The 14,494-nt window shown below is 33.0% G+C and overlaps 1 protein-coding gene across 1 annotated transcript; it reads left to right on the top strand.

Moving 5' to 3' along the window:
• Positions 1–3,606: 3,606 nt before the first annotated feature.
• Positions 3,607–13,740, top strand: LOC126976415 (arrestin domain-containing protein 4). The gene is made up of 6 exons (XM_050824734.1): positions 3,607–4,064; positions 5,021–5,137; positions 6,361–6,578; positions 8,014–8,196; positions 10,278–10,463; positions 12,174–13,740. Exons 1-6 carry the CDS (start codon positions 3,944–3,946, stop codon positions 12,336–12,338), a joined length of 990 nt encoding a protein of 329 aa, XP_050680691.1. The 5' UTR covers positions 3,607–3,943; the 3' UTR covers positions 12,339–13,740.
• Positions 13,741–14,494: the final 754 nt, after the last annotated feature.

The following is a 14,494-nucleotide window of genomic DNA, read 5'->3' as shown; positions in this document are numbered from 1 at the left end:
GAATTATTGTCAGTTTGGTTAATATAGTCCTGTATCTTTAATATTAGTGGATGATTATTAATAGAAGTTAATTTGAGAAAGAATTTTGTTTGTAGATATTTGAATCTAAGAGCTAGTGGGGGAATATTACATTCTACTTGTAATGATATAATAGGAGTAGACCTAAAAGCGCCTGTTATGATCCTTAAGCATTAATTTTGTATTTTTTCTAATTTATTCACTAATGTAATTACTCCACCATAACAAAAGAAGGTACGACGTTCAAGTCTTAATATACCTTTTTTCTTTGCTTGAGCTTGCTTAAAATGAATGTAGTTTTGGATATTGCAATTTGATTTGAATAACAGATAAGCCTGTTTGCAATCTTCTACCACTTAAGTACATTGCCCATTCCACCAGGGAAGTTGTCGCTTTCTTTTAGGTAGATTAGTAATATTGTTACAGTGGTAGTTGGTTTTAGGTACTGAATTTTCTACCGCTCTAAGAATTATGGAACAGAAGTTATTGTAAGACTTCTGTAGATTACAATTATTTATATCAAATTGTTTTAACAAGTCATTTACTAAGTTCTCATATTGGTCCCAATTTAGTATTTTCAGATTACTGTGTGGAGGAATGTTGGATGGAATTGAAGAAGATTCAGTTTCCGACACTACCATGGAAAATTTTGTGATTGTAGGCAAGTGATAGCTGCCCAAAGAGTCCTGATGAACTTGCCATTCACAGCACAGGAATAATGAAGATGATACTATTGTTAGATCTAGTCCATTTGGCGTCCAAGAATTAGTACCCACTGTAGTTGGTTGATCATTATTTAAGAGCAACCTTTTAACCTTTTGGTTAAGTCATTATCGTCCATTACATCCATGATGTCTCTACCTCTAGAATTGGTTCTATTGGTATGGTGGTCAACCCCAAATGGTATGGTGAGCATTAAAATCACCAGCAATTATTAGTGATTTTGGAATACTATGCAACAGTCTATTAAATTTAGATTTGTCAAAGTTAGGTACACTGTTGCCAGGACTATAAAAGCTAATAATTGAGATGTCTTTTTGTTTGTATTTAATTTTGATTGCTACATTTTGCAAGGAGTTATCAGAAAATGTTTCTAACTTTTGAAAATAAATGCCATTTCTAACAAAAATTGCTACACCATTGTGATCATTACCACAATCATTTCTTAGTATTGTATAACCTCTGATAGAAAACTGTATATTTGGTTTAAGTTTCTGATATAAGTGCTATGTGTATGTCCTGCTCATAAAGTAGGTTTTGAAGCTCAAGTCTGTTACTCAACAGCATTCCACTGTACTATGTTAAGTTTGTGACAGTTGAATGTGACGTTTTATTTTTAATTTGTATGGTATCTTTAATAGCTGACCTATTTGCGTGAGAGCTAATGCTTTGATTCTGTGTTTTATTTAGTGTAATGACTTTTATTATTGATTCTGTGATTAGGTTCATTGCTGCTGGATTGGATAAAATTAAATTAATGATGTCTTGTGTGTTCTCTGTCTTATTGAGTGATGGAAAGTTTGTTGGATGTTTAAATAAATCTGATAATGGTGTTTTACTTTTATTTTTACTATCCAATATCTTTTTTTGTTTTATAGGGCATTGACCTGATACTGCAAGATGGTTACCTTTACAGTGCTTTACATTTACTGCTTTGTCAATAGGTATAGTACATTCTTTATATGAATGATTTTCAGTGCAGATTGAGCAACGCTGAGCATTCTTACAGAATTTAGCCAAGTGGTCAAACCTAAGGCATCGGAAACACTGCTTAATTGGCGGCACATAAGGTCGCACTGGTAGACGCCACATCTTTAAGTGAACGTAATCTGGGAGTGAAGTAGATGACGCAAAAGTAATAATGACTGCCTGTGTAGGTTTTAATATAAAACCACTATCGGATTTGTTTATTTTCATTATGCGCCAAACAGAAATATTTTTTTTTGTACTTGACAAAGATTTGAAAATTTTTTTGTTGGACATATCAATGGGTACGGAGGAAATCACTCCAGACAATTCAGTGGCACCAGCTGGGATGGACGCCTTAATATTTTGTTCCCTTAAAAATGTCGTGTTGTCTAGGAATGAATTAGCCAAATTGGGTCGTTCAAACACTACTCCTATCTTATATTTGTTGAGTTTCTTAAGATATTTAATGCCTTTAATGAAGCGCGATAAGTAGCTACTAAGATTTAGCATGTCGCGACTACCAAGTGGCTGTTCAGTGACACTCTCTATGAAGTCTATAAATTCATGACCGGCACCTGTGTCTTCCGGATATCGGTGACAATAGTCGGCCACCCTATATGGCAAATAAAAGTCCTCGTGGTCTTCCAAAACTGTACGCGTATCTGAGTATTCGCTACTTTCAGAGGTGGAATCTAAAATAGACCTTTATCTCGTTCCGGCTTGGTTTATTTCCGCCTTTTCGACATCTCTTAGCACAAACCTAAATCACTAAATATGACCTTTTACTTCTACTTAACAAATTAAATGATAAACATAAACAAATACTTATATACTTTTCAAAAATATGAGGATTATATACAATATAATAGAAATATTTAATTTTATAGTTATAAAGACCGCCCCAAGCAATCAAGAGTTCCCGCGCTTTTTCGATCTTATCAATAGACAACTGACTCTCACCAAAGACTACAATATTTATTATTATTGTCAAACTTTCTGGAGATTTAGAATTTTAGAAACTAAATACCTAGCATAGCCAAAGAAATCTAACCACTACGTCTAACGATAGCCTCAACGTACGCTTATCACGCACTCGCACTGCAATTAAACGCATGCTTTTAAACGTTAGTCTGAAAACGCATTTAAATGAACACATAGCTTTCTATGCAAGCGCACGCATTAGCGAATTTATTCAGTGACTGATTTTAAAAACGCAACTTGCTACAATTTGATCGCGGTTTGTAAAAGCGCGTTTTTTTGTGCCCCATATTAGTATGATGGCGCACGCACGGCGGTTAACCGCATTCGGTTTTCTACTCAGTCTCGACTGGGCGAACGTAGAGGATAGATCTTTAGGTGATATTGCCTTACGAAATGCAGTGTCTTTATATTGTAGATATTGGCCCACAGATTGTAATAATTTTATCAAAACTACCAATGGACATTCTGTAGTAAACTCATCAGGATGCTGCCGTACGTCGTTGTACATTTTGCAAAAAAATCCTTTCAAATGTTTTTGATCTGTTAATGGGTGTAACCAGTACCTATGGCGGCACTCTTTTCGTTTTCTATTTTGAAAACCAAAGCCGCAACACTTGCTGCTGGCCAGAAACCCATGGTGATACTAGAATAAAATTAAGCAAAACGCCAACCGCAACCTATTTCTAAACCTCGCTCGGCTTTAATCGCAGTGCGTGCTAAGCCATAAAGCCAGTCAAAGTTATTATAGTTAAAGTTAGCGTTACTAGCTAGGTCCATGCAAGAGTACTACATATTAGTTATACTTGAAACGTCCATGGCTCACTTTACAAAGCGGTTGCGCAAAAAATATGTTCTTTGACTGTAAGTGTCAAATGTCAATTGTCAGTATCAAAATGTATTCTTTGGTAAATATTTTCTCAGCCTAGCAAGAGAAACCAATTTATATTTTTTAAATTCTTGTTACAAATTGGTTCTTGAATCTTGGTATTTATTATTTCGTAATAGGTATTAGGTAGTAGGTGTATTCAGTATTACACAATTACTATAATACAAATTATAATCGCAACATTTAACAGCGTAAGATAAAGGCTTTAAAGTTTATTCTTTTGAAGTATGTAGTAATTCTAATTAGAATTGCATTCCTTTGCATTGTGTTTACTATAAATTTATATCAATATAATTCTGTATATTATTTATTACTGTTAAATTGTATAAAATTTATATTTAAAAAAAATACCAGGTAAATCTAGATAAAATGCCTAGAAAATTATTGAAATTTTTAATTGTGTTTGATAACACATCCTTGTTGTATTTTCCTGGTCAGTTCCTATCAGGAAAGGTTCTAATGGAGCTGCAAGATGATACTCCCGTTTTGGGTAAGTTGGTTATTTATAGATTTATGTTGCCACCAGGACTATATAATTAGACATTCTTATTTCTTAGTAACTCATTTAAAAAGAAATTTTATGTATGGTGTATTGTGGGTGGTAGAAGGTTAACCAGTCATACTTTCAAGTCTCAACACAATTAAATGTTGTTTAAGCTGGCATTTGATTAATATCATCAGTATTAGGCAATTTATTGTAAACGTAAATACATAGGTTTATAAAAGTTTACTGTCTATAATCTTTTTTAGGTTCATAAATAATAGTAACACACATCACCAGTATTTCTACATTTATAGATAATACAATATAAACAGCTGATGTTCTAGTCAATGTCTCTCTTCTTCTCTCTCAGAGCGCCATTTGTTTCCGAAGTGGTAGTAGTATCTAGTATATTAGAAATGACATCAGATAGAATTCTAAAGGAATCAATTTATAGCCTTGTATGTCTTTTAATGTGAGTTGTGACTTCAAACTTGTATAATGTTATCTTGATCCAATGTTTATTATCTCTCAGAGCACCATTTTGTTTCTGAAGCACCAGGGCATGGGCAGGGTGTATCAATTACGATCATCTGAATGTCCTGCTTGTGTCATGCCTTATTTAAAAAAAAATATGAACATCAATTATTTGAAAATAAAGAGCCTTTGTATATACAGGCAAGTAATATTCTTGTACAATGTTGATCAGTGTAGGTATTAACAAGAAAGAATTAACAAGTTGTTTTACAAACATGTTTACAAAACATGAATGGCATGATCCCTATCAAATTGTGAATATTTAACATTTAATATAATTAAATATAATTAAATCTACAATTAAATTATTCTAAGTTATTCATTCTTAGGAGAAAGACATAATCATCATGATACAAAGATTGTCTAACTGTGTCTAATTCTATGATGAATGAAATTATAATGAATATTTAAAAAAATTAAAATTTCAGGTCTACATTTCCATGTGATTGGGGAGGGTGTGGTGAGAGTTGGCTCTGGGAGACATGAGAGACTGTTTGATAAGGAGAATTACATTGACTTCAGAATGAGATTGCTGGGTGAACCAGGTAACCCATTATTAATATGGTTTATTTCAGTCTTGGATGATTTATATATCTAGATAGACTGTGGCAGCTGTGAAAATGTTGTAAAAATTGAGGTTGATAGTTAACCTGTATTTTCAGCAATGCATACACACTGACAGAAAGTTACTTACAGATCGCGAATATAAGACATTGCTTGTCACATATACTAAAGTAATAAACCTGGCCTGTTTTCATCAGTTGTCTAGCAGCAAGAGCCTATATCTAGAATCTAGATGTTTAAATTATCTAAGATTTCAGTCATTAACAGACAGCATGTCAGTATTGCAGTAATATATTTGGATCTTTTACAAGATTGAAGCAACACCATTATAAAGATATATAATACAATTAACACTGAACCTTACCACACAGAAAAACAATTATTTTATTAATGAAACAAATAAACTTTATTTAAAAAATAAATGTACCAGATGAATTTTCAAGTAAAGAGATGGTTATATCATAAACAATGCAGAATATAATTGCAAAATAATGAGTCTTGGTGTGAAAACTAAAATGGCAACATTTATTTATCTATTGGTTTCTTTCATTCAATTTCAAGGAATAAATATGATTTTACAAAAAGCCATTAATGTTTCTATGGTGTTATCAAAATCAGAGAGACCCCCTGGACTCTGAAGAGATTGGTTTATTTTTCCTTACTCTTAAATTGTGTCAATTATTATCAATTATTCTATTCTAACTATATGGTTAAATAAGTTCTCCATAAATAGCTAAATTAAATATTAAACTTGAGTCACATCAAGTTTTTATTGGGATAGTTTTCACTTTTTACTATTACAACAACATTATATTATATATTATTATACAAGATCCCAGAAAATGTTCAAAACAAAGGTGTTACGTTATTCAAAAGAATTGTTAAAAAACGTTTGCGTGGTAAAGGTTACTATAACATAAATGACTTTCTTAATGATACCACAGATTGGGAATGGCGCAACCACCCTCAGGCTATTAAATAATAAGTTTAATTGTACAATGTTACTTTGTAAATGTTACTTTAATTGTAAAACATATTTTTGATGAAAAAAAAAAGCCCGCTGAGTTTGTTGCGCCCATTCTTCTCAGGCCTGAGGCATTCACTTTGGAATGGGTGGTAGTTGTTTTTGACTTTCAATAAGTGATTTCACATCCTATTTTGAATAAAAATATTTGAATTTGAATTGATGAAATCAATATTTTAGGTCACAGTGCATCAATTCTGTCCCCCGGTATACACAGCTTTCCATTTAAGCTGGGTCTGCCAATGGGCTTGCCGTCCACATTTCTTGGAACACATGGTTGGGTGCAGTATTTTTGCAAAGCAGCACTACGAGAGCCCAATGGCTTAACACATAAGAACCAGCAAGTTTTTATTGTAATGAATCCAATAGACCTTAACTTGGAACCACCTATTTTGGCTGTAAGTATGTCTTTCAATCTGTGCAAAATATTAAGAGTTTCATATATATCTAGTTATTATCTAGTTCTAGAAGCAATCACCGTATGGGCTCAACATATAGAGATAAATTATTACACTATCTGCTCATTAGAATCTATTAAAAATAAATTCTTGAGATATTATACAAATTAAATTTATAACCAAAATTTATGAAAGATCGCTTTATCATCTAATGTCTCAAGGTGACGAGCGCAGTTGTAGTGCCGCTCAGAATTTTTGGGTTTTTCAAAAATCCTGGGCGGCACTGCATTATAATGGGCAGGGCGTATGGCAACCGGACCAATAAAATTTATTATTTAGTTGTCCGATTATCGGATGAATAACATTAAATTAATCGTCCGCTAAAATTAAAGAAAGGGAAACACCTGGAATTCGTTTCTGGCAGTCGTCGGCCGCTGCCGCGGCACGCTACGCTCGGCTCGTGCGTTGTTGTAACTGTTCTAACATAAACTAACCAATTTTTATAAATTATAGTTGATAGAGATTTGGTCCACGATTATAGTGCTACTAATCTTATTACAATGCAGTTTTCAATAAAATAACGGTAAAAATTATTTATTTATTTAACACCAACAAGACAAACACTAACAAAAGTATAATAATATTATTAGAATAAATAATAAATTCTAAGTGTTGGCTTAATTATAGGTGTTACACACATTTCAAAAACATAGACACAAACATATTTAATTAAAATGAATGCAAACATTATCGTAATATTTAGAAATTGAATTAAACGTAAATTAGTAAGAAATCAATAATAATTAAAACATGCATCATTTCACAATTATATAAAACAGACTTAAACTATCAGTATTTATAAATTATTTGAATAAAATATACTTTTTGCCTATAATTTACAAAAAAAATTATGAATATAAATGAAATAAATTCCGTTTAAATGACGAAATATTGTCTGAAAATATATCAATATCAACTTTTTTATCTTTTTCTTTATTAATAGTAGTTGTTATGACACCAATACATTTCTTATGTGATAATTTATATATAGCATTATATCTCAACATCAATTTATTAATTAGAGAACTTCTAAATGGGTTAAGCATGTAAATAAAACATACATTTAAATAGGTAATTAAAAAATCAGACAAATGTGTTATGATAAGTTTTTTAATACAAAAAAGGGATCATAAAATTAAAAAAAAAAACATTTTCTGACTGAAGGACCTAGCATTCATGGTCATGAAATAATAAAAATTCACAGAAGGGAGATGTTGTTGATAATCGGACAACTAATTAGCTTTATTCGTATGCTTGGCGGACGACTATACACTTCGTGAAAAAAGTGGGTTTAGTGTTAGGATTCTATAATTCTTAAAATTCAGGTAATTTGTTTTAATTTTTTTACTTGTTAATTAATAAGTTAATTTTTCAGCAAGAGTATGAGTTGAACGTGGAGCATAAGTTGGGTGTGGGATGTGTTGGTGGTGGCACAGTCAGCTGTAGTGTGACACTGGACCGTGGTGCCTATGTGCCGGGCCAGAGTATTGCACTCTCCGCACATATTGTCAACCACTCGAGGACAGCCATTAAATCCACCAGAGCTGCTCTAACTGAAGTACGTACTTGTTTGATCTAATTTACTATAATTAAGTAATAAAGGTGGTCGTTGGGGCCGTAAACTCCTCGAATGGCGACCACGTACTGGAAGATGCATTGTTGGTAGTCTCCCCACAAGATGGACCGACGATGTGGTCAAGATCGCCGGAATACGTTGGATGAGGGCAGCGCAGGATCGATCGTCGTGGAAATCTTTGGGGGAGGCCTTTGTCCAGCAGTGGACGTCTTCCGGCTGATGATGATAGTAATGAAGTAGGTATTTGGTAGCAACTGTCCTATACAAGTTTCCACACACAAAACTATGTTATGCCATTAAAGTAAAGAACCGTGGTCTTTAAACGTGGTGAACTTTAAAAGTTCACAATATACAATTATCGAAGAAAGATGTGTTTTAATTTCATAAGTTATCAAGTCATTCTGAATCTTGTTAGTGAGAACAGTACTATAATATATTTAGTTAATCAATTATCTATTATTAATCTTAAATAACATTACAAAATCAAGTTAAATTAATATATCAAACTCTATTATTGTTAACACTAGTGACAGTTAAAGCGCGTACACTTTCCTTAAAGGCCGGCAACGCGCCTGTGATTCCTCTGGTGTTGCAAGAGAATGTGGTCGGCGGTGATCACTTAACACCAGGTGACCCGTACGCTCGTTTGTCCTCCTTTTCCATAAAAAGAAGTTGACATATAAGCACAATTTGAGAAGTTTTGAATTTTTTTACGTTTGATTAATCGATTTTATAAGGATCTACCCTCTTTATTCCCAAATATTTGACTGTTTCGAACTTTGTTATTTGCAAAAAAAGCCGAATTGTGGTTATTAAAATATAAGCGCTAATTTAAAATTTATGTTCTTAATGACAAAATATGATTTTTTCTTTAGCATAATATTTACTTTTTACTTAATATTAAATTACTTGTTATTACATAATAATTCATACCTTTATTTATTTACGGTGTGAGAACTGAATTTTCCGTATTATTTACATTTTTCCTTACTTACTCATTTCAGGCGTTGAGTATTTGACGTTTGTGTATTTTTATTGTATATTGTGACTTAAATTATTTGTAAAAAGATGAAGCTGTTATTGGCTTCTTGGCACTTCTTTTCACTTAAGCTCAACCCTTTCCGAAGTGGCGGTAGATATTAAAAGAAAAGAAAACTTTTAACATTCAAAAGTGTCATTTCCTTGAGCTACATGAATAAAATGATTTTGATTTCAGTGATCTATTTATTTATTTATTATCCAATTAGTACGGCAGTGCCACTTACAATAATTCAATGCTCTCCGCGTACCTTAGTAGTTCAGAAACTAGGGAAGTTCACCCATCATTTAATGGGTCCCATTGAGCACTCTTGTCCAAGAGCGCGTTGAAAGATGCCAATAGGTGCCATGACTCGGGCAAGGGTGCGATAAAACGGGACCTCGAAAAGGTTATTTTTCGTGGGCAAAGATTATATTTAGGGACACGTATACCACAAAAGAAAATGTGGCATTAACGTGTCCTCGTAAATACAATATAACATCCAGTGGGAGTCTTCTTTTGCACAGGATGCAGGCTAGATTAAGGGTACCACAAAGGCGCCTATTTCTGCCGTGAAGCAGTAATGAAACGAACAAGACTGAAACACAGTAAGCTTACTGAGTTTCGGTCTGAAGGGCGCCGTAGCTAGTGAAATTACTGGGCAAATGAGACTTAACATTAAGTCTCAAGGTGACGAGTGCATTGCCGCTCAGAATTTTAGTGTTTGCCAAGAATCCTGAGCGGCACTGCATTGTAATGGGCAGGGCGTATCAATTACCATCAGTTGTCCTGCTCGTCTCGTCCCTTCTATATATATAAATATATAGATGAAAATGAAAATTTGTTTGAGACTCTTTCACGCCTATACCACTGATCTTATCGACATGAAACTATCACTATTCGATGCGAAATTTATCCTAGATGGTTTATGGCTATTGATTTTTGAATTCCAACGTTACTCCCTTTTGAAATTCGCCCAGCGAAGCGGGTAGGAACGGCTAGTATTTTCATAAAATAAATATAATGTATGTCGTGTGTACGACAGACTATCCAGTACATCGCGCACGGGAAGGTCGCGGCTCGCGAGGTCCGTGAGCTGTCCCGCGTGGAGCACGGCAAGGTTCGCGCTGGAGGGGCGGAGCGCTGGCGGGGGGACCTGCTGTATGTGCCGCCGCTACCGCCCACCAACCTGCGGGGCTCGCATCTCATCGCCGTGCAGTACGACGTCTTTGTGAGTTCACACAAACACAAAGATATATATACAGAATACTATACAGTTTGTTTTCTTTTTATCTACACCCATGCTTTAAATCGTCTATTAAAGATTCTGAAACAGTTAGCTTATTGCCAACATTAAAACACCCAATGTTGTAATAACCATTACATCATCCAAACGAGTGTTGTAATGTTGTACAGAATTTCATAACAACACACCTATTTTTTTTTCAATCCCTTCCTGCTCAACGAGTTATAACAGACAGCCACATTCTTATTGCTCGATGCGTGGTATCTGTATGAATTTCAAAAAAAGAACATTTTCGTTTACGCGTGTTTCACACTACCAGAACGTTGCGCGCCGTAAAAAAAAGTAGGTTATTTGAATTCCCGCCATTTTTCTTCGATATTTTTATTGTTTTGTTCACAAAAAATGACCGATTCATTTTAAACGCTGCAAAAGAACATAATATTCAAGTGAATTTTAATTATTGCACTATACAAAATGTAAATTACTACTAAAATAAGTAATTCTTTCATTAATAAGTACTTAGTTTATTTGTAGTAATGGTTGATATTAGGTTACTACTAGGATTGGCTGTTTTAATGTTAGCAATAAGCTAACTGTTTCAGAATCTTTAAGAGGATCCATATTATGGGTGTAGATAAAGTCTTGTATGCAACTGTTGATAATTAGGTATTAAAACACTCATGTGATACTATTATCACACTCGGCTTCGCCTCGTGTCCACATTATTGTTTTAATATCCCTTATTACACAACAATTGCATAAATAACTATAAGCTAATAGCCTTTTGGCTGAGAAGCGACCTATGTCCATATAAAAAAGCACAATATGTTATGTTTTTAAAGTGATAACCCTCATTTCTAGGATTAATACACAAATAAAATTTGATGCGGGATTCAACCTGAGAGTTGAACAAAGCAAACAGAATTTTATAGCGAGGCCGTACTCGAACGGTTAGCTCAGTTGGTTAGAGCACGGAACGCCGGAGGTCGTGGGTTCGAATCCCGCATCGTTCATAAAATTTTGTTTTTCAAATTTTATTTGTGTAAAAATTATAACTAGGTATATTAAATACATTCATAAAATCATTTCTAGTAAAAAATATTTCATAAAAATCCAAAGATAATATTCCAACTTGTGACGCTAAAGTTTCATTTCTTCTATTCATTTCATTTTCATTCTAAACAGTTTATTTTTTTATTTTTAGCTTAAAGTCTTTTGGCTGAGAAGCGATCTGTGTCCATATAAAAAAGCGCAATTAATAAAAATTATAACTATATTAAATACATTCATAAAATAATTTCTTATAAAAAATATTTCATAAAAACCCAAAGATAATATTCCAAATTGTGAAGCTAAAGTTTTATTTCTAAACAGTGTGTTATTTTTTTTTTAGCTAAAAGGGCAATTAATAAAAATTATAACTATATTAAATACATTCATAAAATAATGTCTAATAAAATGAAAATAAGGGACGAGACGAGCAATGCAATTGCCGCTCAGGATTATTGAAAAACCCAAAAATTCTGAGCGGCACTACAGTTGCGCTCGTCACCTTGAGATACAAGACGTTAAGTCTCATTTGCCCAGTAATTTCACTGGCTGCGGCGCCCTTCAGACCAAAGCAGCCTCCCAGCCTTTCTGACATGCAATCCTAACATTGATAGTTTTATAATTTTTTTTTTAAATTAATTTCAGTTCATATTGGAGCCGAAGAGCTTGGAGAAGGAGGTGAAGCTCCAGCTGCCGATCCTGCTGGGGACATACCCCTACCGTGGCGAGGACGACGAACGTCCACACACCCACTACCCCACTACGTTGCCCATCTTCCGACCCTGGCTGCACGACAAGCACGCGCAGTAGCTCACCGTTCACAGCTCAACTATTTTAATATTGATTTTTTAAATGCAAAAAGCCGTAATCTTTTAATTCTCAACTTAGATTCTATTCTTTCTATTGTAGCTTCTGTGGAAGGGACACCACAACTCGGCCAATGTCACGTTTCAGTAGCCCACCAAGCTAAGAGTGTGTCATTTGATTGGTGTCAACGAATTTACATGTGATTAAGGTAACGATCGGTGCCCTGATTGAAAACAGTTTTATTTTCTGATTATACCTGAAACAAATATACATGCTGTTAGATTATAATGGACAAACACTGATAATATTACTTATATAAAACATTTATTGTGTTAGTTATAACATAAAATTACTTTGTTTAATATATTTTATTTATACGTCTGGATAAGACTGACAGCTGTGAAAAAAATTGATGTTCACAGTTAACTTCTATTTTGAGCAATGCACACACACACTATCACAAAGTGACATACAAATCGCGAGTTTAAGACGCAGCCTGTCACGCACACTAAAGTAATAAACCTGGTTTGTTTTCATCCCTTGTCTAACAGCAAGATCTATTTAGACGTATAGATTATCTAAGCTCTGCAACTATACAAGTGGAATATATCTATTTATATAAAATATTCTATACCGGTATAACTAATATCCAATAAGATTTCTACTTTTTATGATATTTCGTTTGGAAACACTGCATATATTATATATACCGTTTAAAATGTTGTAAATTTATGGTAAATACATCTATGCATACTTGTTTAGCAATATGGCACATAAAAACACATTTTGTGTTTCATGATAACAAACACAATATAAATTACTTGCAGCACAAATTAACAAAACTGTGTATTTATTCAATGTTATTACTGCGTTAATGACATTTTAATATCACTGCCATTTCGATATAATATTTGTATGTAAAGGTGCCTTTAATATGTCTTAACTAACGCCAGTTTATTTAGAATGATATTATTATGATGTGAAGGATTATGTGAAGCACATGAGTTGGTTTCGAATATTTATTTATTTAATTAAATTGCGTTACATGCGACTTAGTTACTAAACAAAATTGTAGTACTAAATAATTATCACATGCACCTCGTAATAAGGCATAGCAATGGACGACAGAGGGGCAGAGATTCAAATATATTTTTCCTCTAGGTATTCATTAATGGAATAGTAACATTTTTCCAAAAGTAACTTTTTCAAAAAGGTTATGAATTTTTTAACATTGGTTTCGGCTTTTAAGTGTTCTGGTAACTTATTATAACTTACAATGTAGCTTAAGACAGGTGTTATAAACATTAAAATGCTGTTATACAAAAAGTAAAACTTGTCGTTAAGTTGTATCTATCTAGTGTTTTCAATGCCATGAATAAGTTATAATTATGAGAGGTAAATAATGAGATCATTGGATCTCATTATTTACCTAATTTTAATAATTGTATTTAGTGGCAATATTAATACCATAATTCATTCATCAATATTGTACTGTTAATTTTACCTTTAGTTAATAACCTAGTTTTTGGTTCATAGTCGTGTTTATTCAGAAGTATTTATGTATATTTAAGTATATATTACATTAAGTATATAAATAATTTGTGTAAGTCAGTCTAATATATAATTGTGTAGATTTGACACAATTATTTAGAGGACTATAAAAGCTATTATTGAACTTTTTTAAACTTTACATTATTAGCTTCAAACCGTTCGAGGATATGTCATGCAATATTCAAAAGATTCCGTTCTATAATTCAGTTATTACATATAATGTAAATTGTATAATCAAGTTTTTATTCAAGAGTTAGCTACTAATTAATATTACTATAACACATGTTATGTTATTACCTATTTACTACATATACCATAATCACATCATAACAAAGTTAAATGAATAGTTTTCAAAGAAAACTTGCTTCAGTCTACAAATAATATTGAAGGCGAAAAGAACTTGTAGAATTTTTGTCTGTTTATTTGTCCGGGCAAAACGCAAAAACTGCTGAATATATTTAAATCAAATCATACTACTATATGCTACATGCAGGAATAGTATTTTTGCCTCTTTATAACGGACCCTTTCGCGGGCAGTAGCTAAACTAATTTATATTAATAATTATTATCATGTTTCTCATAATTATTATGGATGTGCTCATAATATT

The sequence above is a fragment of the Leptidea sinapis genome, chromosome 40 (genome assembly GCF_905404315.1).
Source record: "Leptidea sinapis chromosome 40, ilLepSina1.1, whole genome shotgun sequence".
NCBI classification, from domain to species: domain Eukaryota; kingdom Metazoa; phylum Arthropoda; class Insecta; order Lepidoptera; family Pieridae; genus Leptidea; species Leptidea sinapis.
The sequence above is the reverse complement of the archived record's forward strand: the minus strand, read 5'-3'. Positions and strand labels throughout refer to the sequence as shown.